Source organism: Mesocricetus auratus, unplaced genomic scaffold, assembly GCF_017639785.1.
Source record: "Mesocricetus auratus isolate SY011 unplaced genomic scaffold, BCM_Maur_2.0 Super-Scaffold_100025, whole genome shotgun sequence".
In the NCBI taxonomy this organism is placed as follows: domain Eukaryota; kingdom Metazoa; phylum Chordata; class Mammalia; order Rodentia; family Cricetidae; genus Mesocricetus; species Mesocricetus auratus.
In genome coordinates this window covers 417,595-444,170 of record NW_024429206.1, presented here as the reverse complement: position 1 = coordinate 444,170, position 26,576 = coordinate 417,595, and the positions used below count along the sequence as shown (strand labels likewise).

Here is a 26,576-nt window from a genome sequence, read left to right as displayed (position 1 = left end):
GGTGCCACTTTATCTTACAAGCTACTGGTGTTTATGGAAGACAGTTCCGAACTGACCATTCTGGCTATGAATCGGCTCTTTCCGCTGTGAAGCTCAGGCCCTGTCACCCCTCTCTGAAATTCCTGGAACATGTATCTCCTGCCTGGTGTGTCAGATGCTCGAGCCCCCCCCAACTCTTCCGGTGCCAGTACCCACTTCCCAATTTCTCTTGCTAAGTAAGACTGCCTTCGGGGAGGTGGTGAATAAAAGCTGCTGTCCCCACCAGCTTCTGCCACTGAGAAGCGGCTGTGAAACATGAGTGATCCCAAGGACACGGGGAAGAAGCAGCTCGGCCCCCTGGGTGAGACTGGGCTGGTACTCTGGGAGCTTGGGGAAGGGTACCAATGGGGCAGCACGTGTCTCAGCCTGCCCTGTATGTGACTGATGCTCTGTTCACTCAGACGAGGAGCAGCTGATAAGCAGCCACTCCAGGTACTCCACCAAAGGCTTTGACTTCCAACCAAATTCTGGATTCAGTAGCTTCACAGGTAAAACAAGATGAGGGACTGTGGAGTGCATGGCTCCTGGCAGAAACCTGGGTCCCTGGGGAGGTGAAGGGTGGGATTCTGGCCTCTGAGGTCCAGAGAGTTGGAAGCTCAGATCCTGCATCTGGGCCCTGGACTCCCAGGAACTGTAGAGGATGGGATCTGGAATCCTGTACCTTGGGAATGAGGCTGATGTATTGTCCGTCTGGAGTCACATTGAGTCAGGGACGCCAAGGGGTTAAAATGCCATCCTTCCATCCCACAGGGCACCTGGGCCTCAGCCATGTCCCCTTGGCACTGCAGGTCCTCTTCCTCATTGTCTTCTCTGTGCTGCTGGTGGTCGTGCTTGCCAAAGGTCGGTCAGGACTGAGGTTTGGGGACCCCAAGTCTGGCTCTTCAGCCAAAGGGACCCAGGAGGGAGGAGCAACTGACTGGGACTGTGTCTGTCGTCACGGCCTTCTGAGTAGGGGTTCTGCCTGGGAGACACTGGCTGCACCTGCCTTAGAAACCCAGTCTCCCTTGGGTGTTAGATCTCTTCATCACGAAACAGGACTAGATAAGACCTTGGGCCTTGGAAACGATGGTCCCTGGACTGGAGCCAGAGAATGCTATCATAGCAGGCTCAAAACTGGGTGTGACAATGCATTCCTAGAACCCCAATATGCAGGAGGCAGAGGCGGAGAATCAGGAGGCCAAGGTCAACCTCAGCTACATGGAAGTTTTTATGCAGCCTGAGCTGTGTGAGACTTTGTCTAGGAAAGGAAAGAAGGCGGGAAGGGAGGGAGGGAGGGAGGGAGGGAGGGAGGGAGGGAGGGAGAAGGAAAGCAGGGAGAGAAAAAAGGATGACTTGGTCATCAGGGTCCAGTACAGGCCAAGAAACACAGTAAGCATTTAATAATTGCAGTGACCCTTTCTTTTGGCCCAGTCTTCAGCATTCCTAGCTTTCGGGGTCAGGAGCAGTCCAGCCAGGAGAAGATCTACCAGGAGCTGACCCAGCTGAAGGCTGGAGTAGGTGAGTGACTGGGAACGAGGGATCTCACAGCCTGAGAAAGTTTCCACAGAGTCACTTTGCTTAAATAACTGTTCTTCACTGAGTCTCAGTTTCCTCACCTGTGGAATGGGCACGCAGGATAATACTAAGGAAGGCATCTCGTTGGTGTTGACTAGAATCTGTGCACAAAATAGGCACTCAAGATCCACAGGGCCTGGACAGATTAGACACTCGATGTTTACAAAAGTATGTACACAGTAAAATGCTCAGGGGTGTGCACACATTAGACATTCAGTGTTCACAGGTATGTGTACACAATAGGTACTCGTTGACAAGAGTATGTATGCAGTAAACGCTCAATGTTTACAGGATGTGCACACATTAGACACTCGGTGTCACAGAGCTTGTGTACACAGTAGGCAGTCAGTGTTCACAAGGGCGTGCACACAGTAGGTATTCAGTTAAACCTGTCTAGTGGCCTCCATTCTGAGCTCTAAGCCTCAACTTCTTTCAGTCAAGAAAAAAAATCGGGCTAGGACTCCTGGGTTCTGGGAATAGAAGGGACACAATAATTGGGGTAGGAAACGGCTCCGCATGGTGCAGCGTCAAGGGAGGGGCTGACTCTGGAGGGCTTGAAGGTTGAAGTCACAGAAGCATGGGTGCATCCTGACCTGCCTCCCCGAACAGACCGCCTGTGTCGCTCCTGTCCCTGGGACTGGACGCCCTTCCAAGAAAGCTGCTACTTTTTCTCTGTGGCCCAGAAGACCTGGAATGACTCTGCCACAGCCTGCCAGAAGGTGGGGGCGCAACTTGTGGTTATCAAGAGTGATGAAGAGCAGGTATGCCTGGCAGGGCCCAGTCCGCATCTGGGGGTGCATCTGGAGGGAGGAGGAGTTTGGCTGCATACAGTGTTCTAGGATAGGGCCTGCTTGCCTGGAGAGGGGATAAAATGGGTATGAAAGGGGCCAGAGCAGTTGCAAAAAAGACACTCTAGGACTGCAGAGAGAAGGCTCCGTGGGTTAAGCACTTGCCAGGCAAATCCGAGGACCTGAGCGTGGACTCCTCAAACCCACACGAAGTCCATCTTGAGGACACACATCTGTAACCCCAGTGTTCCTGCAGTAATATGGGGAGCAGGGGGAAGAGATCTCATGGAAGCTGGTGGCCAGCTCTCCTGGTGTACACAGTGGTAAACAACAAGAGACCCGTCTCAAACAAGGTGAGAATCTGTGGTGACATCTGTAAAGACCTCCAGACAGGCCTTATTTATACAAGCAAGGTATCACCACAAGGATACACACCTAAGGTTGTCCTCTGATGCACACACACTCATGCATGTGTGTGCGTGTGGAGGCCAGAGGTCAGCCTTGAGTGGCATCCCCCAGGTGCTCACATTGTTTAGGCTGAGCTGGCTGGCCAGCAAGTCCCAGGCATCCTCCTGTCTCTGCCTCCCCAGTGCTGGGATTGGTGCACACAACCACAGTGGGCTTTCACATGCTTGCTAGGGGTCCACCTCAGGTCCTCACACTTGTGTGGCACACTTAACTGGCCGAGCCACTTCCTCAGCCCCACTACTATTGCTTTCAACGTGATTGATGCTTTGGGGGAACTCCTGAAATCTGTGGCCAGCACTTAACAACAATTTCCTCTGTTGGGTTAAATCCTGGTGTGTGCCTTTTGCTAAATCCCCTGGTACAAATATCACCAGCCTTGCTGATTTGAAGCACCAGGGAGAGACAGCTTGATTCAGAACTGAATAGGGGTCACCAACACATGCAGTAACCGTGAACCTGTTTGATCCGCAGCCATTTAAACCTGGCCTTGAGTAAATTCGTGTGGATGTGTGCATAGCCTCCAGACAGATAAGCGTATGGCATCACTAGGCATGCACGGCCTGTGTGCGAGCGAGAACAAGCTGCCCATGGCACACAGGTGTGGAGACATTCAGAACTCATGGTACAAAGCCGAACGTCGGATTGCAGGCAGAACTTCCCACCAGGAGTTTTTGGAGACACGTGTTAAAAAGAAGAGGGAGGCAGAGTCCTTTCTGATGCTTCCTTTTCTGCCTTTCTAGAACTTTCTGCAACAGTCTTCTAAGAAGAGAGGCAACACTTGGATGGGGCTCATCGACCTGAACAAGGAATCCACATGGCACTGGGTGGATGGCTCGCCTCTGACACTCAGGTAGACACCAGAGGAAGGGAGCACATTACAGAGGGGATGGAGTGTTAAGGCTCTGACTTGAGGCATCCTTGGGGTTCATGTCCTCCACCCGGTCACCTGGGCATTAGAGCTTGGAACACTTGTTGAATGGCAGGAAATGAGGTTCAGATGGGATGGCAGGTGCCTGAGATTACATCATCAGAACTTCAGGAACGGCTGCAGCCAGAGGGACATTAAATAGGAATAATTGTGTAGGAAATCCAAGACCGGGAAATGACTCCAGTGGTAAAGTCATGCCCACAGCCCACGTAAAGACAGCTGGTGTTGTGGTGGCACGCACTTGTAATCTCTGAACTTGGAAAGCAGAAACAGAAGGGTTCCTGGAGTTTCCTGGCCAGCCAGCCTAGCCAACTAGCAAGTTCCAAGGTAGCGAGAGACCCTGTCTCAAAAATCAAGGTGGAGAATGTCCTGAGGAACAACAACTGAAATTGTTACCTGAGTCTACATGCATATATATGAATGTACACACACACATGCACATAACCACACACACATGAACACACAGAGACTGAAAATGACCATTGCCAATAACAATATAACTTGTAGATGGAGAGATGGCTCAGTGGTTAAAAACCTAGGAGTTCTTAATTCTGCATCTGTAAAAATCCTAAAACTTCCAGAGGCCCCAAGTTTGGTTCCCCGTGCCCACATGAATTGGCTCACAACCACCTGTAACTCCAGCCCCAGGGGATCTGATGATCTTTGCAGATGTCCACACTCACATCCACAAATGTGCACATGCGCCAGCATACTCAGGAACACACATGCACACACCACACACGAAAGAAAAGAATGTGCATACAGATTGTTGTACTCTAAGGTCCAAAAAGAGAGCATCTACAACACCACCGGATGTGACAGGAGGGCAAAGACCTGGGCAAGTCAGGATGTAGAAGGGGCGGGAGACTCAGGTAATGGCCTTGGTTGTGCTGTCAAGGAACGAAGTAGACCATGTGGGTCAAGCAGGTTTGGGCGGGGGTGTTTTGAAGTGTGTGATGGGTTCTAGATGCTCTCTTTCCTAGCTAGCCTTCTGTCGATGTGATGGACACTGTGACTAAGGCAGTGCAGGGAGGAAAGGGTTTATTCCATCCAACAACTCCCAGGTCACACTCAGTCACTGAGGGAAGTCAGGGAGGAACGCAAGGCAGGAACCAAAGCAGAGGCCACGGAGGAACACTACTCACTGGCTTGTTTTCACGGCTTGCTCAGCCTGCTTCCTTAACTACCCAGGACCACCTGCTCAGAGGTAGCGCTGCCCACTGTGGGTGAGGCCACATCCTATCAATCGTTAATGATGAAAATGCCCCCATAAGCCGGCTGGGCTACAGGGTAGTCTGATGGAGGCATATTCTCAGTTAAGGTTTCCTCTTCCCAGATGACCCTAGCTGTATCATTAGTTGTCTGGTGTTTAGTCCTGCACATGTTGTATTAACTCAGTGAGGGAGCTGTGTGTGTGTGGAGTTTCTATTATTTGGTTGCATCTGACAACTGTACCCTCCTTGGAACAAGTCCTCTCAATCATGGGAGACATGGATGAGGTGCAAAGCTCAGAGTGACTCAGGCCTGCCATGTCATGTGCAAGGCAAGTCTGCCATCACACCCTAGAAAGGGGCTTACAGGGTTTTCCTGGGGCAGAATCTCATGTCTTACGGTCTTTGCAGTTTCATGAAGTATTGGAATAAAGGGGAACCCAACAACCTGGGGGAGGAAGACTGTGCGGAGTTCAAAGGTGATGGCTGGAATGACCACCAATGTGACGACAAGAAATTCTGGATCTGCAAAAAACCCAAAACTTCCTGCCCTAGCAAGTGATGGCCAACCTCTGTCCCCCACCCCCACAGCCTAAACACCACAGCAATCCCGTTCATTATACCTGTCTGTGGCTGCTGATGCCCTGACAAGATCTCGGGGACTTTTCTCCACCAGGTAGCCTGTCTTCTGCATGGCTGGACCACTTTTGTATAATCCTCTGGTGTCTGCGGGTTCTCTTTGGGTTAGTCGTTATGGCTCTGCTTCACCTTTCCTTCTAAGGGAGTGACCAGGTATGAGATGTATCCAGGTCCTTACTGGGTTCCTTTCATCTCCTCTGTCTTCCTTTCTGAGTTCACAGCATGTGTTGCCATGGCAACTGATGACACATCCTATGTGATTTCATAGCATCTCACAGTACTTTCCTCCCACCTACTAAGTTTTTAATCCACCTACCCTGCATGCCCTTCTATGGACGCCTTCCCTGATCTCAGGAGCTCAGTCTGTAGGCTAGAAGCACAAGAGAATCAATTCCTCATCCATTAGTCATGATCAGAGATTCTTGTGTTAATACCCTGGCGCTCTCTCCACCTCTTGTTGGACATGGTGAGCCTCAACGTTTTAGAGCCTAAAAATGAACTCCCAAATATTTGGAAGATTTATAATTTTTATTGAATTTGTTCATTGACAATTTCATATATATTCTATTATTCTGATTACTGTCATCCTCTACCCAACCTGAAATTTCTCTCTTTTTACCTCTTCTTTCCCCCATTCATGACTTTTTGCTTGGTTTTGTGACCCATTGACACTAACAATGGCATGTATATGATCATGAGTTTGAAACTATCCAGTGGAGTCTGACAGGCTCATCATCAACTGAAGACAATGACTGTCCCTCTCTCAAAATCCATCAGTAGCCAGTCATTCAGCAGGGAGAGGTAGGGCCCTGTGAGCTCTTACTATAACCAAGTGATGAGAGGCCCACTTTTGGTCAGCCTTCTCCATCCTCAGCTGCTGGGAGCTCTGCTGTCACCTGTCAGCCCTTCCTGTCCTAGGTCACTACAGCACTCTGCCTTCACCAACGTCAGGCTTCTGGTAAAGCACACGCAGATGCAGGGTGATGAAGATGTAGCCAGGTTTGGGTCAGTACCCGCCAGGAAGTCACCTGTGGCTGCATCAGGTCTGTCCCTTCGCTATCCTTGCTTCTTGTATGACATAATTAAAAAGTTGGTCTTTTCTGCGTTGCTAAGTGACAGGTTTCTTGTTTACAATATGTACCTTTGACCACTGTTGAGTCATGCGAATGGAGGTGACTTGGTGCAGAGCATAAAACCTCACCTCAGGCACCAAGAGGACCAAAGATGTGATTAAAATCTGGAATGTTCACCTATATCCGCTGCCATCCATTCATATGGAGACTGAACTTTGTTAGTCCCCAAGACCACATGAAAAACACATTCCTATCAAATGCCATCCACTGGGGTTGACCACAAGAACTGTCCACCATGAACATGCTACATTTTATCTCACTTAAGTCAACCTTTAAACGTGCAGGATAACTCAAAGATACATCCACAGTACCTCCCGGGGATGCAGGGTAACTCAAAGATACATCCACAGTACCTCCCGGGGGCTCTTGGCTATTCGGGTCCTAGCTGCCCACATCAATCATAAGCCCACACGTGTTCTGGCCGTGGTGTCCTTCCTTCCCTTCACGGCCCACATGGTTTCCTTCCACTTCCGCTGTCACATTATACGCTCTCCCCTCAGGTAAATTACTCAGATCGTTCCTGTCTTGGGCTCCACTTCTGAGAGTCCAAACCAGATTTGCAGCACGTTTTCATCAGTGGTCACCACACATGGTTCTCCACCTCATCCGGTCTTGTGAAGTTTTTCTTCTAGTGAGGTGTGCGCACCTGTGTGTGTGTTCAGCGGGCTGTCTGTACATGCATATATGTGTGTGATGTGTGTATATGTGCTATGTGTATGTATGTGCGCTGTGTATATCCTGGGTTGTGTGTGTGTGTGTGTGTACTGTGTGTGGGTCGTGTGATACATGTGTGGGTATGTACATGTGTTTGCTTGGTGTGAGTGAGTGTTCTGTATGCACACATGTGTTCATGTGTGTGTGTACTATATGGGTATGTTGTATTATATGGTATATGTTCCATATGTGTATATGCTTATGTGTGTGAAAGGTATATGTATGTATCTGTGTGTGTGCATGTGTGTATTTGTACGATGGGGGTCTGTGTGTGTATCTGTTTGTGTGTATGTGTGCTGTGAATGTACATCAGTTTTTGTGTAGATGCGTGCAGGTGTGCAGGTTGGTATGTGGAGGCCGGAGGTTAAAATCAGTTCTTTCTCAGCTGCACTCCATCTTGCTTTTTGAGAAGAGCTCAATGAACCTGGAGCTCCTGAGATGGCCAGGCTGTCGGACAATAAGCTCCTGAGCTCCACCTGTCTCTGCTCCCCGGGGCTGGGCGCACTCCAGCAGCGCCCGGCTTTGACCTGGGAACTGAGGGTCCAAACTGAAGTCCTCATGTTTGCTCAGCAAGTGCCTTAGCATCTGAACCATCCCCAGTCATGCATGCTTCTGTTTGGTTTGTCTATAGTCATTTCTCTTTTTGGAGATTAGAACTGTGCCCTTTCCCCTTCCCTTAAGATCCCTCCCAAATTCCCCTCCTTGGTCTCTTCCAAATCCATGGTCTCCATTTAGCTTTCAAGGAAAAATGTATTTTTGTGTCAAATATCCCAGTATGTGGAACCAAAACAAACCAATCAATCACTCCAGGGAGACTAAAGCCCCACCCACCTGGGGAGCTAGAGAGTTGATTCCATGGTGATGAACCCTTGCTACACTTGCAGAGGATGGTTCCCATCACCCATGTCCATCAGCTTACAACTACCAATAACTCCAGTCCCGGGGAATCCTACGCCCTCCTTTGGAATCTGAAGGCACCTATGCTTACACATACATATAATTTAAAAATGAAAATAAACTCTTTTTAAAGAGAATTTATGCACAAAAGAAAAAAACGAGGAAAAGACCTGAAGAGGCTGTTTTGCAAAAGCATGTGTGGGAAGGGAAGTGAAAAAGCTGTCCTTTTAGATCAGTCCTGCAGGACTTTAGTGAACTCAAACATTAACTCCGTAAGTTAGGACTATCTTAGCTGGATGATGGGGGCTTTGACCTTTCCACGTCTATAGGATTTCTCTTTTTGTTTTTTATTTCATGAGGAAAAGAGCAAGAGGGATGTTATGTTTTTTCTGTATGTGTCCATCTTCATATATGAGTGCAGGTGCATCATGTATGTGTGCATATGGAAGCCAGAGGTCAAGATAAGATGTCATCTATAACACTTCACCTATGTTTCAATTTATAAAATATTATTAGTTATTAGTGTGTGTGTGTGCATGTGTGTGTGTGTGCATGTGTGTCTGTCACTGGTACACATATAAAAACCACAAGAACTGGAATCACAGATGACTCTGAGCCACAGTGTGGGAGCTGGTTCCTCTGCAGGAGTAGCAAGGGCCATCTCTCCAACCTTGCTTTTGGAGACAGAATCTCACTGAACATGGAGCTTGCTGCCTGGGATGTCTGCGTGTCTAGCAACACCCTGGAATCTACTATTCTTTGCTCATCCCCAGCACTGGGGTTACAGATGCCCAGCAACCTGAGAAGTCAAGTCCAGGACCTCATGGTGTGTGTGTGTGTGTGTGTGTGTGTGTGTGTGTGTGTGTGTGTGTACATGAGCCACCATACAGTTGTGGAGACTGAAGGCTAACTAGGTGAAGTCTGTTCTCTCCTTTGATATTTACATGGGCTCCAGGGATTAAACTCAAGTCACCAGGCTTTAGAGGCAAGTACATTTAGGTGTTGAGCCTTTTCATTGGCCCTATTTAGTTTTTGAAATGGGGCCTCATACTATAGCCCAAACTTGCCTGAAACTTACTGGGTAGCACAGGCTGATTACAGCCTTCTTCTAGCTCAGTTTCACCAGCACTGGGATAACAAATCTGAGTCAACACACCCAGCTCCTGCCACAATTTAATCACACCTGCAAAACTCCTTCTAAACGAGGTACCATTCGCAGATCCTAACTTAAGGCATCAGTGTTTCTTTTTTAGAGAAACTTAAATTTTCCTATACTAGAGATACCTTTATTTTCTGCTTAAATTTATTTTTAAAATGTTGTTTTCATATCTCGTGATTAAGTAAAAACATTCCTGTAACTGACCCTTTATCTAACTAAGGAAGCTTCCTCTTATCTGTTGTTTGCGAAGAATTTATTTTTGCATGTTTATGGTGTTGCATAGATGCTCCTCTTAACTGTAACGAGGAAGAGACAAAAACAAGATCGGGAAGGATGTGGGCCACGTGGTCACCTGTTTATGAATCCTCCAAATGTACAAAACAACTCAATAGACTGCCAATGGGTCAACATAGGATGTATTTTTAAAATCATGAGCACCAACTTTGGAAAGAAAACTCCTTGGAGACAGAAACAGGAGACTAAGACCAGACAGGGACTGGGTGTCATCTAGATGTCCACTGTATTTGTTTTGTTTTCTTTACTTTTAAGAATATCTAGGAACTAGAGAGTTGCTCAGTGGCTAAGAGTACATTCAACACATGGGGTGCCTGTGTTCAGTTCCCAGCACCAGTGTCTGGCAGCTCACTAAAGCCTGTAACTCCAGCTGCAGGGGACCCAGCACCCTCTTGTGTCCTCCAAAGATACCTGCACTCCCATGGCAGACACAATCACACACACACACACACACACACACACACACACAAACTAACACAAACACACACACCACACATGCAAAACCTTATAAACTAAAAATCATAGGTAAGGTCTTTTTTTAACTTTTTATTGTTTTTTTGTGAATTGCACCTCATGTACCTCAATTGTACCCATCTCCTAGTCCCTCCATACCCACCCTCCATCCTTATAACCACCAAAGAAAAGCAAAAAAATTAAAATTAAAAGCAATCAAAAGCGAGAAAAGAAAAGAACCTTGCCGCGGAGGCTGCAGGGCGTCGCGGTGTGTCCCACAGCACATGCTTCTGCCCAAACCGCTTTGTGCAGTCTGGCCGCAGCTGACACCCGGCCTCAGATGATTTCCCTCTGTTCATCTCTGCATCCCCAGAGCGAGCGCTTCTTTTCATCCTCCACGCCTGCAGTAGTTGGTACTGAGCTTGGTAGGATCTGCACTCACCTAGTGGACAAGGCTCTGCGCATGCCTGTGGGTTTTCTTCATTAGACTGAAGCTGAAATGCTCACCCTAAGAGGGGGTGTCACCATTCCGTGGGGTGGGGTCCTGGACTACATGACAAGGAGAAAGCTGGGGGCCAGCAAGATGTCTCAGTGGTTACATACACCTGCTGTCAAGCCCGATGACCTGGCTGCACTCCCTGAGATCCACAGGGTAGGAGAAAACCGACATCCAGAAGTTGTACTTGACCTCCACACATGCAACATGGCACACAAGTACACACACACACACACACACACACACACACACAAAACAACAACAACAATAACAACTAAATAAAATTGTAAAGCAATAGATAGCCCAGTGTTTGGGAGGCGGAGGCAGGTGGGACTCCGTGAGGACTAGGACAGCCAAGGCTAAGTGGTGAAACTCTGTGCATGTGTCCTTGAAGGCAGTGTGCCAACAGTATCTCTTTCAGAAAACGTCCTCTGGCCCTGTCAAGTGCATTAACACATTCCCCTTCAGGGCTGAAGAAGCCGTGCCATAGGAACCCTCTCCTAAGTGTGTCCAGAAGGTGTTGAGCAGTTCTCCTCTCTCTCTCTCTCTGTCTCTCTGTCTCTCTGTCTCTCTCTGTCTCTCCCTCCCTCCCTCCCTCCCTCCTCCCTCTGTCCCTCTCTCTCTCTCTCTCTCTCTCTCTCTCTCTCTCTCTCTCTCTCTCTCTCTCTCTCTCTCTCTCTCTCTCTCTCTCTCTCTCTCTCTCTCTCTCTCTCTCTCTCTCTCTCTCTCTCTCTCTCTCTCTCTCTCTCTCTCTCTCTCTCTCTCTCTCTCTCTCTCTCTCTCTCTCTCTCTCTCTCTCTCTCTCTCTCTCTCTCTCTCTCTCTCTCTCTCTCTCTCTCTCTCTCTCTCTCTCTCTCTCTCTCTCTCTCTCTCTCTCTCTCTCTCTCTCTCTCTCTCTCTCTCTCTCTCTCTCTCTCTCTCTCTCTCTCTCTCTCTCTCTCTCTCTCTCTCTCTCTCTCTCTCTCTTCCTCTTGTGAAGAACTACTTGGGGTGTGCCCTGCCTGGAAGCTCTGACCCAGTCATCATGCCTCTCGTTTCCTGATGAGGAGCGGAAAGGAAAGTGTCCTGCTGGAGGAGAAGCCTTCTGAGAAGAAGGGGTGGGGCCTTCTGTTTTCTTGGAAAACAACTCCCTACAGGACATCACTCCTCTAAGCACTGTCCACCCGATCACCCACACAGCTTAGCTCTTTATCCCAGAGGTCCATGCTGAGGTGTTTGATGCAGGTGCTTACAGCTCGTGCACCATTGTGTGTGCACACGCTCATGTGTGCGTGTGCCTGTGTGCACGTGTGACTACATCTCTAGTCATCTCTGTAATGGATGGGAGGTGCCCCCTGCAGTCACCAGATCTCAGCTGCAGCAGTGTCTTCAGCTCCTGAGGGGGGAGAATTTAGGATGGGGCACATGTAGAGTGACCAAGAGGCTGAGATTTACTTTTAGGAGACACAGAAAGGAAAGCACAGTCAGCCTTCCAGAGCAGGCGGCTCCCTCAGCCAGGAAGGGCTGCTGGCCTCTGTACGTAAATGTCTTACTCTCCATTTTCCCTCCCCAACTTGGCCATGGGAAGGTCTGTGGTGGTCTCCTTCACCGAGCAGGTGGAGGAGTCCTCAGAGCCTTCCTTACCCACAATTCAGTCTGGTGCAGTTAACGTATTTGACCCAAGGGTGCATATAAAGATGTAACTATGAACAAAACCAAGAAGTTAACTGGAGGAAAGGGCAATGGTGCCTTGCACGTGCTCCTGGGGAGGGGTGAGGGCTTTTAGGAGCCTGCTGGACCCAGATGGCCCTGTTTGTTTCAACAGAGCCAGGTCTTAGGCTGGCTGGCTATCTCCCCCAGCTGCAAGCCTTCTTATTTATCTTCCCTTGTGCCCAACCTCACCATTTTAGCCCACACTTTTTTTTAACCCTACAGGGTTTTTTGTTTGTTCATTTGCTTTTTGTTTGATGGTTTGGTTTTGGGGTTTTGTTGTTGTTGTTGTTTTAGGGTTTTGGTGGGGTGGTTTTGTTTGTTTATTTTCCAGACAGGGTTTCTCTGTGTAACAGTCCTAACTGTGCTGGAATTCACTTTGTAGACCAAGCTGGCCTGAAACTCACAGAGATTTGCCTGCCTCTGCCTCCTGAGTGCTGGAATTAAACGTGTGCACCACCACTCCAGGCTACCCTGACAGCTTTTTTACTAGCAATTTCCATTCCTTCCAACCCTAGCTTTTTGAGATCTGGAAATATTACAACTGAATGACTAAGTTATGACTGGTCTGTTGTGAGTATGTCCTCATTAAACGCTGTGGACCTATTCACTGCTCAGGGACAAGGGGGACAAGGGGACTACCCTAACTCTGGTGCCATAAACAATTCAGGATAAACCTGTAGGCATTTTGGAAGGATCGGGTGGGACAGGTATTCTGGCACTGGGAAGTCACAGAATACTGAGTGTTACACAGCTCAGATGGAAAGGTATCCTAGAGCTCGGGAGCCAAGGACTACCACAGGCTGCAGTAAGCTTAGCAGTTTACAGCTTTGCCTCAGGGAAAGGCTTCCCAGTGTATCCGCTCTGCTCTGGCAGGAGAGGGTCTTCCAGCTGGGGTTGTTTGCCCAGTGTAGCAGTTTTGTTCCGGCAGGAGAAGGTTTCCTGGGCTACAGTTCAGCTCTCCTCGGGGAGAGTGGAGAACTGAGTGTAACAACTCCGCTCTGCCAAGGGAAGGTCCCCCTCCCCCGTTCCCCCTCCCCCCCGAAAGTGTTACAGCCCTGCTCACGCCCCTCTGCCCAGGGTCATGTCTGCTCCAGCGCAAAACAAGGTCTTCACCCAAAGCTCATCCAAGGGGTTTATTGGGAGGGAAGAATCCAGGAGAGTGGCTGCCAGCCGGGTAACACAAACAGCCACAAGCTAAACAGACACATATATATATAGGGATTCCAGGGTAAAGATTGGTCAGATTTCAATGCAGAGCTCAGATTGGCTAGACCTCCTACCCAAAGATTGGTTATTTTTCTCCACAGGATTAGGGTCAGAATGGCTATGGTTTCAGGGCCAAAGTGTGTTTATTTCTCTGGCCCATTTTAGCCTTTTGGCTCTAATTTTAGGGCCAGGGTGTATTTCTTTCACTGACTTTGATTCCAGGGACAAAGTGTGTTTCTTTGGCACTGGTTTCAGGGTCAGGGTACATTTCTTTGGTTCTGATTGCAGGGCCAAAGTGTGTTTCTTTGGCTCTGCTCAGGGTGTGTTTCTTTGGCTGGTCCCTTTTCCATACAGAGCCTCCTAGGAAGTATGTGTTCCCTTGGCATGACCTCTTTTTAAGAATTCATGCTTTCTAAATATCAGGGTTAGGGAGATGATTGCATTAATAAGGAACCTGGTTTGACAGCGTGAGGACCTAATTCAGATTCCCAGCACCCTCGTAAAAAGGATTGGTTCAGTAGCCAGCACCTATCACCCCAGCCCTGAGTGGAGACAGGAGGATCCCTAGAATTCACTGGCCAGCCAGTTATTGGAAGCAGTAGTTCTAGGTTCAATGAGAGATCCTTTTTCAAAAAATAAACCATAGTCAAAACTGGTGGAGTGGGTCGATGGCTAAAGGAGCTTGCCTTGCAAGCCTGGTGGCCAGCATTTATGTGATCCTTGTAGCTCTCAAGAATGTGGAAGGAGACAGCCAACACCCGGAGTTGTCTTCTGACCTCCACACGTATGCGCACACACATACACACATGCACACACACATACATCATACACATACACACACATTTATCAGAGGACACAATTTTACTACATACTTCCATCTTCTGAACTGCTTTCCCAAGTGACTGAATTTATACTCCAGTCAGCAGTGAAGGAGTATCCCTTCTCCCACATCCTCAGCAACTGTAACGAGTATCCACCTTTCATCTGGCTGTCATGCTGCACGCCTGTAATCCTAGAGTGCAGGAGGCTGAAACAGAAGGACTGTGGATACAAAACCAGCCTGGGCTACAAACAGATGAAAATTACCCGATTGTTTCTAATATTTTTAAACATGTGTATGTATATATATATATATATATATATATATATATATATATCCGTATGTGTATGAATGCAAGCACCTGAGGAAGCCAGAAAGAGGCGTTGGATTCCATCAGCTGGAGTCACAAGAGACTATGATGTGGAGGTTGAGAAATGGACTCTAATCTTTGACAAACGCAGCACACAGGCTTCACCACTGGGCCATCTCGCCTCCCTCTACTTTTTTCCTGTTTGCTACTTTACTTAGTACACATGACACAGCGTTACTTATGCTTCCACTCCTAATGAACTTAAGCTTTCCTTAAACACATGCTCGGCATTCTGTTTTGGTTTTGTTTGCTTCTGTGAAGAGGGTCTTGTGTGATCCAGACGGGCCTTGAACTTGCCTTCTTCTGTGTGAGCCCTGAGTGCTGGGATCGCAGCATGAGCCACCATGAAGCCACACACATTCATGTCGGGTTTCCCCCTCTAGGTCTTGCTACTTCTTACCCGTGGCTTGCTTTTCTGCTAATGTCTGTGGGTTGTTTTAATTTGCAGAAGTATTTTTGCAGATTCCAGAAAGCAAGTAATTGTTAGTTTTAGATGTGGCAGTGAAGCCTCCCCACCCCATGCAAACGCACCGTGTAGACCCCTTCCTCCTTCCATGGAATCCACTTCTACTTTCGTGTCAGCTTTTTTTCCTAAGTCCAGATTCTGCAAAAGAGAAAAACCATGTGATATTTGTCTTTCCAGCTTATTTTGCATAAAATGACGCTCTTTGGCTCCACCCTCTTCCTTGCACGTAACACTGTTTCCTTCCTTCTGATGACAGAATAAAACTGCACTGTGTTTTCTTTACCCATCTGTCTGTAGATGGACACCTAGGCTGTTCCATGCCTCGGCTGTTGTGGACAGTGCTGGAATGAGTATGGACGGCGGTGTGTGAACTACCGCAGGGTGGTACAGCCGACAGAGTGAGTCATACACTAGCTCTAGTTTCAGAGGCTGTCCTGGCTTTGTTCCCTGTTGTTGTGTAAAAACACCTGGTGAAAGCAAGTTGGAGGAGAAAAAATAACTCTGCTCACAATTCCAGGTTACAAAGGTCTTCACATCGAGGAAGCCAAGATGGTGGCAGGTCAAAGCAACTGGACACATCACGTCACAATAAAGAGCAGAGAGAAATCATCCCCGTGCTTCCTGCTCAGCTCGCCTCCTCACAAAGCCAATACAACTAAGACTGCTCTGTGATCCAGCATCCGTGTCGCCCCTGGTCACACACTCAAAACATCAAGCAGCATCCATGTTTATTACTTTACAACCCGCAGTAGCCAATTAAAGAATCGGAGTGTCCATCAACAGATAAACGAGTGAACATATGTATACTTACTTAAAGAAAATGTGACATATTTACATCAGAATCTTGTTCATCCACAACAAAGAGTGAAATTGTGTTATGTGCTGTGGACAGATGCACTGCGGATTGTTAAACAAAATAAGTTAGAAAACAGAGAGACAAATATCACATTTCTCTCATTTACAGGTCCTAGATTATATATAGATATATAAAGCTCTGCGTGTGTGTGTGTGTGTGTGTGTGCGCGCGCGTGCGCGCAAGCGTGTTTGCTGTGACACTATTCCTGGAGAGAGGTGAACAAGCATATGCTCACCTGGACAGGAAACCAATGAAAAACCAAAGTAAAGATAGATACCTCCACCCAAGTGCAATGAGATGAAGCCATGAATGTACTCTCAGGAAGGTGTGTGAGGGTCCCTTACAGGAGCGTGTGCAACCCAAATGCAGCCACGTCTCTGAAATCCCATCCCAGCCCGCGTGCGTCTCACCATGTCTGAGATCCCACTGAAATCAGGAACAAGACAAGGACGTCCACTATCCCACTCCTTTCCAATATTGTGCTATCTAGAATAATAAGGAAACTAAAGGGATCCAAACAGGGAGAGAAGTCAAGCTACCCCTACTTGATAAGATACTAGATATTAGAAACCCCAAAAATTCTACCAGGAAACTTCTAGAAACAATGAGCAAACTCAGCATTGAAGCCAGATACAGAATCAGCTCTCACAAATGGGTAACTTTAACAACAGTCACAAAGAAGGAGATCTTGGGCACACACCCGGTCATAACAGCCTGAAGGAAAAAAAAACATCTAGGAAGAGAGTGAAAGACCTCTACAGTGAGAATATTAAACCTCTGAGGAAAAACGTAGACACTAGAAAATAGAGAGACATACCATGTTCGTGGATTGATAATATTGTGAAAATGACCATTTTACCAAAAGCTACTTACAAATTCAAAAAAATCTCAATCAAATCCCTCATCTCATTCTTCACAGAAATAGAAAAAATATTCTAAAATTCATATGGAATCACAAAAGACCCCAGAGAGCCAAAACAATCATGAGCATAAAGAATCAGGCTAGAGGGAGGACCATTCCAGTTCTTAAACATACTACAGAGCCATAGTGATAAAAATAGTATGGCACTGCCACAGAAACAGACATGCAGACCACCAGAAGCTCAAAGACCCAGACATGAGCACACGTAACTTCAGCCACTTAATATTTGACAAAGGGGGCCAGAAAGTAAGCTGGAAAAGGAAAGTGCCTCCAACCAACAGTGATAAAAAAAAATGGGACATCCACACACAGAACAACAAAATCAGAGCCATGTTTACCACCTTGCATAAAAACTAACTCCACATGGATCAAAAATGTAAACCTGAAACCTGAAACTTCTGGAAGAAAACAGATTTAGCATCATGCATGATACAGGTGTCGGAAAGGACTTCCTGGATAGGGCTCCTTTTGTCTAAAAATGAAGGCCAATAATTGATAAAAACCAACAAATACTGCTCCTATGAGTCCACAGCTGTCATGCATTTCAAATATGAGGCCAACCTGGTTGAGACGTCCATCACCTCCCTGATAGCCAGGGCTGATTCGGGTGATGGGACTGGTTAGGTGGGTGTCTCCCTCACCGCTCCACATGCTTCCTTCCTGAAGCTTCACCTCCCGCTGAAGAGGACAGCCTTCCCCATAACAGACCGGTCTTAAGTCAGGGGTGGGAAAGTAGCCACGCTCCCCTGCTGGAGGCCTTAAACAGTCTCTCAAGAACGTGACGCATGCCAGTCCTGCTCTTACTCTCTTCTTGCCCCCTTACCACGATGCTTCCGGGCCCTAAGGAAGGGCTGTAAATATCTTCTTTGGGGGTGAGCGCTCAACTCTGCTTGATTTTCAGCATCTTTGTAGCCACCGGACTCTGCATTCACATCTGTCCACTGAAAGAGAGGCTTCTCTGGTTCAAGCTGGTGGCAGCCTTTCTCTGTGGCTATAAACATAGATGCCAAGAAGGCGGCTTGATGACCGTGTCAGTGTGTGTGTAAGCAGCAGTGGTGGGTTCTCCCCCACAGTGCCTAAGGCCTCCTTGGTTACGTCTTGTTGCTATGTGCTTGTTGGTTTGGGTTTTTAAGTGTGTTTAGAGTACTGGGTATGCATATTTGTTTTTTGACTCAGAGTCTTTCGTTGGCTTGGACCACACCCCTGGGATCCACCATCCCTCTGCGCTAGGACTGCAACTGAACCACTGCACTTGGCTTTTTTTTTCCAAATGCATTTATTTTTGTGTATTAGTGTGAGTGTGTCTTTCTGTGAAAGTTGCTGGGTGCCACGGCATGAACTCACAAGTCAGAGGACTTGTGGGATCAGTGAGTGCCATGATCAAACTCAGGTGGTCGGAATTGTCAGCACGTGTTTCCACCAGCTGAGCCGTCTCCTAGTCTCCGTCTTCTTCCCTCATTCCCCTTTCTCTTTCCCACACCTGGTAATGTTTCATGCCTGTCTTTCTTTTATTTATGCTTGCTTGTTGAGAAAGTGTCTCACTGTGTGTAGTTTAGACGGTCCCAGATATCCACAACGTGGACCAGGCTGGGCTTGAACCCTTGACAGTCTCTCAACACTGGGATTCCAGAAGGTCATCGCTACTCCCAGCTTTGAGGTTGTTTGTTTGTTTGTTTTGTTTTGCTTTCAATTTTAGATTTCCATTGCACAGATGATGCGTTTTGTGAGCACATTTTCGTGCAAGTACAAACTGTGCGCTGAACGCGTCCCTTTGCCCCCCCCTTCTCACACACCCCCCTTCGTCCCTTTCTTCCCCCGGGGCGGTTTCACTTCTACTTCCTCGTCATGTATGCATTCGTGATTTTTATGTAACTATACATAGTCTAGGAACCACAAAAAAGAAAGAGCATTCAACATTTGTCTTTCTAAAACTGACTTAACTCATTGACTAGGGTTGTCTCCAGGCACGTTCATTTTCTGCCAACCGCGTAAGTTTATCCTTTATGACTTCATAAACCACGTTGTCTCCATCTAGTCCTCTGTCGCTGGACACCAAATTTGGTTTTATAACTTAGCAAATTGTGGTAAAGGTTTTTCTTTTAGCTTGCTCTTAAGTTTTTTCCTGCCTATTTTGATTATTTTTAATTATGTCTATGGGGGGAGGGTGTGTGCACTTGGCTGCAGGTGCCAAAGAGAACCGAGGCATCGGAGCCCTGGAGCTGCAGTTTCAGGCGGTTGTGAGCCACCCGACTTGGGTGCTGGGACTGAACTGGAGTCCTCTGCAAGAAGAGGCCCCCGTAACCACTGAGCCACCTCTTGAGTCTCCCAACATGTTTTTTAAAAATTGTGTTTATTGTTTGAAAGCTTGGTACATTTATATAATGTATTTCAGCTATCTCCATCTCCCCATCAGTCTCCCTGTCCCATCGGAAGCCTTCTCCTCGGCGAGCCCCCCTCCTGTAGTCGTGTCTTCTTTCGGAGTGTGGCCCACTGAGTCCAACTACGGTGGCTTCCCTGAGTGCAGGTGGAAGGTTATTTATTTATAGGAGCAGGGAAAGTAACCAGTGGCCACAGCACTCAAGAAAGTGACACTCCCTCTCCCAGCAACTGTTCCCGGTGGAGACATGTGTCCCTCTTGGCCCCTTTCCCACCCGTGATAAACTTAATGTAGTGTTTCTCTACCCATCCCCAAGAAATATTAACACCCAGGGAAAGAATGTGTTCATTGATTTAGCCCAATTCTCAGAGAAAGTTCTGTCAAATATCAGATACCCAATATTTGCTTAAAGGATACATTACATTTAGAGACTGGGGAGAGGCTTGGTGTTGATTTGGGCTTGGACGTGAATTTGTTGTTTCTTATATTTCTGGTTGTGAGCCTAGCCTTTAACGGCTGAGCCATCTCTCCAGCCCAGAGTTTGTTGTTTCTTTGTCACAGGGTCTCGGGTAGCCTGGGCAGGCCTCAGACTCATCTTGGTAGCCAGATCGTTTAGACTCACCCTCCAAAGGCTGGGTTACAGGTGCACCACCATGTCCAGTGTGTTCCATGTTGGGGATCCTTTCCAGGGTTTTGTGCACGACAAGCAGACATCCTACAGGCTTTGTTACAGCCCTGGGTTCATCAGTTTCTGTTTGAGTTTTGGGGGGGGGGAGGTTTCACTGGGTTTTGGTTTGGTTTTGAAACTGGGGCTCATTACATTATAATCCACGTTGACCCTTAATCTCTGAACTCCAGATCTTCCTGCCTCAGCACGTGTATGTGGAAGCCAGAGGTCAGCCTAGGGTGTTCTTCCCCAGGAGTTCTCTCTCTCTCTCTGTCTCTCTCTCTCTCTCTGCCTCTCTCTCTCTCTCTCTGTGTGTGTGTGTGTGTGTGTGTGTGAGAGAGAGAGAGAGAGAGACAGAGAGACAGAGACAGAGACAGAGAGACAGAGACAGAGAGAATTTGCCACCACATTATTTATTTACTTTGTGTAAAGATTCCTATATGCATGTGTGCTCATACGGGTCATGGAACGTGTGTGGAGGCCAGAGGACAACTTTCGGGAGTTGGCACTCTTTCCATGCATGTCCTAGAATCAAGCCCAAGTCATCAAGCATGGTGGCAAGCACCTTTGCCAGCTGAGCCATCTCAGGACCCAACCTCGTTCTGAGACACAGTCTCTCACAGGACGGGGAACTTGGCTGTGTCCATTTCCCCGGAACTGGCACTACAGGCACATTCGGCCTCCCCCGGCTATCTTATTTGAGTACTAGGAATCAGATTCACGCCCTCATGTTTCCACAGCAGCGTTTACGGACTGAGCCCTGACACTGTTCCCCTTTTCACAAAGGAAAAAGCTTCTCAGCCACATACCACCTCTAGTCCTACCCGCTTTCCCTCATAGGAACACCACAAGCTTAGTCAACAGTTCCCACAGTTATCCACCCCCTTCTGACCAATGTCAGCTGAATTCATATCAAGGTCAAGTAATGTCTGACCAAGACCTTCAGGTCAAGGTCAAACCTAAGGAGCTTTTGCAGGAGCCATCAAGGGCCCTGAGACACTTGGCTGGGTTCAGTGTTTTCCCCTCAGGAGAAATCTCAGCCCTGAGCCCATTAGAGACAGAGACCAGAGTTGAGGGGAGAGGACAGCTCAGTCAGGAAACTGTCTGCCTTGCAAACATGGGGGCCTAAATTTGATTCCTGTAACTACCCTGACAGAGACAATTGGTGCTGCACAACCCCTAGGCTGAGGTGATAGACACAGGCGGGGCTTTGGGGCTATGTGACCAGGCAATAGTACTTAGCAAGTTCCTAGCCATTGAGAGACCCCGTTTCACAAAATAAATAAAGGGTGGACAGGCACCAACAAGACAGCTCAGTAGATAAAGGAGCTTGGACCCACATGGTAGAGAGAGAGAGAGAACCAACTCTCACAGGTTGTCCTGTGAGTGGGCACGGGGATTTCTACTCCTGTGCCAGCACCCCAAACTCACACCATAACTAAATAAAATGTTTTTTAAAAAGATAGATGGTGCCTGGATAACAGCACCCTAAGCTGTCCTCTGGCTTCTGAAGGCACACACACACACACACACACACACACACACACACACACACACACACACACAGAAAGTGAAAGAGATAGAGAGACAGAGAGGCAGAGAAAGAGAGAGGAGGGGGGGAGCACAAGTTCTAAAGAGAAGCTCCCAGCACCTAGGAAACAGCCACAGAGGCTGGAGCTGCCCCTCCCCGCCCCAGTGTTACCTAGCAATGTGGCTGGCCATTGGCTGGCTTTCTCCACACAGGAATTGAAACCACAGAAATGGAAAGGGAGGAAGGAAAGGAGATAGGATAGGGATAGGGTGGGGACTTAAATTTATATCTCTGTCCAGGGCTGGATGCCCCCCCACCAACATGGACACTGGTGGATACAGCAAGCTGGGTAGCGCCATCGAGGAGGTTCCCCGAGGTATCGTCCCCCATGAGTCCCTCTGTTCTAACGTCTGGGGGGGGGTGTGGGTTTGGGGAGGAGAAGAGACAAGACCATGCAGGAGACACCAGTGCGTGGACGGGACTGAGGAATGGTGAATCTGGGTGTGAGGAGGAGTGGATCCTGGGTGAGCACTCCCGAGGATCCAAAGGCTGGGTCCTGGGTTGGGGAAAGACATCCCTTGAGTCTCCCCCAGGAAACCTGGGGGGAGGGGCAGGTGTCATTCCTGTCATAGACCCAGTTACATTGGCATGAGAACTAACTCTGATACCACTTAGGAACCATGTGGTGGAGGGAGGGTACTTAAGCTGTCTGTACGTCCATCCTGGAAGAATCAAGAAGCCATCGGTGTTCTACTAGGGCAGTTGGGACGCTGGGAGCACTACAAACAAAGGCTTTTCTTCCTGGTCTTGGCTTTCCTGGTGGCCACAGTGCTATGGGCCCTCATTCTGAGCACCCTGTTGTCCAAGGGTGAGTGATTCTTTTTATGTGTATGTTTGTGCCAGTGTGTGGCTGTGACGCGCGTGTATAAGTGCCCACAGAGGCCAGACAGCATCAGCTCCCCTAGACCTGGGGTTACAGGCAGTCGTGACCCATCGCATGTGGGTGGTGGGACCAAACTCAGGTTCTCTGGAAGAGCGGCTCCTTCTAACCCTATGAACCGTGTCTCCAGGCCACGGGAATGATCCTTTAACCGGGACAAGTTGTACGCCACCTGGCGGGGAAGGCATAAACCTGTTCCCTCTGTGATGCGCCAGATGGGGTCCTGGATACATATACTTACATTATGGTTCATAACCGTAACAAAACTACAGTAATGAAGCAGCAAAGGAAATAGTTTTATGGTTGGATGACCACAACATGAGGAACTGTGTTTATTAAAGGACTGCAGCATTTGGAAGGTTGAGAAGCACTGGTGTAAACCAAGCATCTGCTTGGCGTTGCGTGTATGCATTATGTATGCTTCCTATCCGTGCCTGGGTGCTGTATTCCGGGCCTGTGCCTCTGTGGATACCAAAGCACGGGTCCTCACACCCTCTGGGAAGGCGGAGGGTTTCCAATTCCTGCTTACTTCTCTCTGTAGCCTCCAGCGAGCGCAGGGCACTGCTGAGCCACCAGGACCTGCTGAAGACAAACGGTGAGTGCCGAGCTACATAGAGCAGGGCATCTGCGCCTCCTGGCGGTCAGAAGTGGGACTGCCAGGGATTCAGAGCCTGGGTAGTGAAGAGCTGAGGCCCCTGGAGATGGGTTGAACCTGGATAGGAGAAGGGTGTCCCCTGGCCTAATGGGAGGTGGACATGTCATTTCAGCCTCAGAGCAAAAGATGATGTTGAGTTCCCTGAAAGAGGATGTCGGAGGCTGCAGGAACTGCTGTAAGAAACGGGCTTGGTGGAGGCTTGAGAGCTTTGGGGCTGGAAGTTGGGACCCGTGGGTTGGGAGAGGCAATGGGGGAGGGGCTGGCTGGCCTCCAAAGATCTCCCTGTCCCCACACAGGCTCCGGGATAAAAGCGCAGTTGCAAACCACACTCGCTGAGTTTAAGGACACGCGGGCAAAGCTGATGGAGCAGGAGAGCGCCCTTAAAGAACTGCAAGAGCGTGGTGAGCGAAAGCCCTGACCTCTAAGCACAGCCACGCTACCTCTCGGTAGTATAGTCCTGGACCCTCAGGTTCCCAGTAACTGAGCCTAGGAATTCACCTTCGAGGCAGGCTTTCCACCGCTGAGCCACGCCCTGCGTCCTCACTGCAGGATCCTAAGCAAGTCTTCTACCTTTGAACCACACCCCAAACCCATCACTGGGAGATTCTAGGCAGGTGCTATAATACCAAGCTTATCACCAGCACTCATTTTACGTTTGATTTCTTTTGTTTTATTTGTTTTGTTTTTTGAGACAGGGTCTCACTAAATTGCCTAGGATGAACCTAATCTCTTTAGCCCAATTTAGCTTTGAATTTACAATCCTCCCCTCCTCGGCCTTCTGGAGTAACTGAAACCACCACACGGAGACTGAAGTTATTCTTGACCCTGATACGAACCATAAACTGACAATGGACGTAGATCTTGACCTATACGTAAGTCCCAATCTTCACCCCAGCGCTAAATGTCCACCCTTACGACCCGCAGTGACCCAGGGCCTGGCTAAAGCAGGCAGAGATCGTGAGGACATCCGCAGTGAGCTGCTCCAGGCACTGGAAGCTGTCAAACAACAGAACAGTGAGCCGGAGAGGACACTGGGGATGGGGGAGGAGCAGACCCTGCCTGGGGCTTTCAAGGCTTCGCCTTCCACCTGACATGCCCTTTTGATCTGAGCTTTGTTTCTTGGCATGCCACACCCTCCACGGCGTTCCAATGGCCCCATTCCGTAAGAAGCCATCTCCCTGTCCTCCCCTCCCCAACAGGATCCTGCGAGCAGTGCCCCACATCATGGCTGCTCTTCCAAGGCTCCTGCTACTATTTCTCTGAGACGCAGGCTGTGTGGGACACAGCGCAGAGCTACTGCTCAGCCCGCGGTGCCCACTTGGTGATTGTCAAAGGCCCAGAGGAGCAGGTATGCAGCTGGGACTTGGCAAAGCAGAACAGAGTTCGCCTGAGTTGGCGTGGCTCAGGATGTCAGGCAGATCGCCCCCACCCACCCCCTACCCCCACCACCACCCCCCCTCCCGCTGACATCTCCACTCCCTTCCAGGGTTTCCTGAGTCAGCATACACGTGGCCGAGGCTACTGGTTGGGTCTGAGGGCAGTTCGCCGCCTTGGCAAGATTCAAGGCTACCAGTGGGTAGATGGAGTCTCACTCACCTTCAGGTAAGGAGAAGGCTCCAAGAGAGAATTGAAAGGGGGTTAAGTTAGACCCTAGGGGGAAAGCTTTTGGATATGTCTGAAGACTAGATTCCTGGCTGGGGATTGTTGCTGATGCTTTGGGGCAGTGTATATGGTGCATGTGAAGCTGTGCACACCCATGCATGTTCATGCAAAAGCTAGGGGGAGAGCTCTGGGTATTCTATTCTACCATTCCTTGCTTTACTCCATTAAGACAGGGTCTCTCAGTGAACTTAGATCTGGTTTGACTAACAGCCAGAAAACCCCAGAGACCCTCCCATCTCCGAAGCCCACCCTACTAGGCTCACCAGCACATACACAGCCACACACAGAGAAGTTTTTTGTAACTACTTGGGATTGAGCTCAAGTCCTTACGTTTGTACAAGTATTCTTATCTACTGAGCAATCTCCACAGTCCCTGAACTAACCTTCTAAGAATGGAAAAGCAACCCTGGGAATTTACTAAGAGTTAAATTCTGAGCCCTTACAAATGTACACTGCAGATATAAACTCAAATTAGACATTCAGGGTGTCTATGCCAGAGCCAAGCAACAAGGGAAGGAAGGCTGGACCCTATTGTCAGCCCAGTCTCACAGTAACACCCACCACTGAACCACCACAGCCACTGGAACTCTGGAGAGCCCAATGACTCCAGAGGGCAGGAGGACTGTGTCATGATGCTACACTCGGGGCTGTGGAATGATGCGCCATGTACCAATGAGAGGGATGGCTGGGTCTGTGAGAAGAGGAGCAGCTGCTGATCCTGGCCAATGTCCCAGTGCCATGCCCATTGCCTCAGGGTGGATCAGAAGTCTGGCTCACGTTCCTCGGGCCCACTATCTGAGGATTTTTCTTCTAATGCACCATTACTAAGAGTCACTCAGCCTGACCTTCGGAGACCCCAGCTCCAACCCACAAAACCTCCCAGCTAACCTGACTTTGGTCAGTTTCAAAATCTCTGCTCTAAAGTCCTGGTCATCTGCTCCCCCACGTGCCCGCCTAGACACAGGGTTAGAGCTGTTCTATCTTCCTGCATCCCCCTATCCCATCCCTCTGAGTTGGAACTATCTCCACAGAGTGAAGAAGCACCAATAAATGTTTAAAAGATGAACCTAGGCTCTGGGTCTGTGTTGGAAAAGAGTGATCTTGGTATCCCACAAGGAACATAAAAAGTAAAACTAATTTATTTTCCTAGGAAAGGTGTGCCAAAACCGAAACTTGGCTAGCAAGCAGCACACTTGGCCAAAATGGTCTATGTCTTCCATCATTGATATAAGTGATGGCTGCATCTCATCCCATTGGTGGAAGCTCAACTTTAGAGTCTTTTATATAGGACCATTGGAGGGGCACTCTGACTGCTGTGCCCAATGACCAAGCTGAAAAAAAAAAACAGATCAATCATTGTCCCGATTTCATAATAGCAGTTAAGTTACCTCTTCAAAAATGGGGGGAGTGATTAAAAATTGTATAATGGCTGGGCAGTGATGATGCACGTCTTTAATCCCAATACTCAGGGAGCAGGCAACTCTGAGATACCATCTTACATCTGTCAGAATGGTCAAGATCAAAAACACTGATGACAGCTTATGTTGGAGAGGATGTGGAGTAAGGGGAACACTCCTCCATCCATTGCTGGTGGGAGTGAAAACATGTATAGCTGCTTTGGAAATCAGTATGGTGGTTT

The 26,576-nt window shown here is 48.5% G+C and overlaps 2 protein-coding genes and 2 long non-coding RNA genes across 5 annotated transcripts; 2 read left to right on the top strand and 2 right to left on the bottom strand.

The window, feature by feature from the left end:
• The first annotated feature begins 218 nt into the window (after nucleotides 1-218).
• Nucleotides 219-6,880, top strand: LOC101836572 (CD209 antigen-like protein A). The gene is made up of 7 exons (XM_005085279.4): nucleotides 219-340; nucleotides 441-527; nucleotides 790-879; nucleotides 1,450-1,536; nucleotides 2,203-2,354; nucleotides 3,590-3,699; nucleotides 5,400-6,880. The coding sequence occupies exons 1-7, from the start codon at nucleotides 295-297 to the stop codon at nucleotides 5,548-5,550; spliced, it is 723 nt and encodes a 240-aa protein (XP_005085336.1). The 5' UTR covers nucleotides 219-294; the 3' UTR covers nucleotides 5,551-6,880.
• LOC121133998 lies at nucleotides 3,682-5,736 on the bottom strand. The gene is made up of 2 exons (XR_005870999.1): nucleotides 5,612-5,736; nucleotides 3,682-3,894 (listed from the first exon to the last, which is right to left on the bottom strand). It is a non-coding gene; the product is annotated as an uncharacterized LOC121133998 (long non-coding RNA).
• Nucleotides 6,881-14,517: 7,637 nt separating the features above from the next.
• Nucleotides 14,518-18,133, bottom strand: LOC110343755. Of its 2 annotated transcripts, none has more exons than XR_005870991.1 (3): nucleotides 17,929-18,133; nucleotides 15,393-15,465; nucleotides 14,518-14,698 (listed from the first exon to the last, which is right to left on the bottom strand). It is a non-coding gene; the product is annotated as an uncharacterized LOC110343755 (long non-coding RNA). The 2 variants fall into 2 exon arrangements; XR_002386082.2 differs by lacking the exon at nucleotides 17,929-18,133 and adding an exon at nucleotides 17,667-17,908.
• A 3,795-nt stretch (nucleotides 18,134-21,928) lies between these two features.
• On the top strand, nucleotides 21,929-26,003 carry Clec4g (C-type lectin domain family 4 member G). The gene is made up of 9 exons (XM_005085278.4): nucleotides 21,929-22,056; nucleotides 22,438-22,548; nucleotides 23,162-23,215; nucleotides 23,388-23,450; nucleotides 23,572-23,676; nucleotides 24,200-24,289; nucleotides 24,475-24,623; nucleotides 24,762-24,877; nucleotides 25,515-26,003. Exons 1-9 carry the CDS (start codon nucleotides 22,002-22,004, stop codon nucleotides 25,651-25,653), a joined length of 882 nt encoding a protein of 293 aa, XP_005085335.1. The 5' UTR covers nucleotides 21,929-22,001; the 3' UTR covers nucleotides 25,654-26,003.
• The last annotated feature ends 573 nt before the right edge of the window (nucleotides 26,004-26,576 follow it).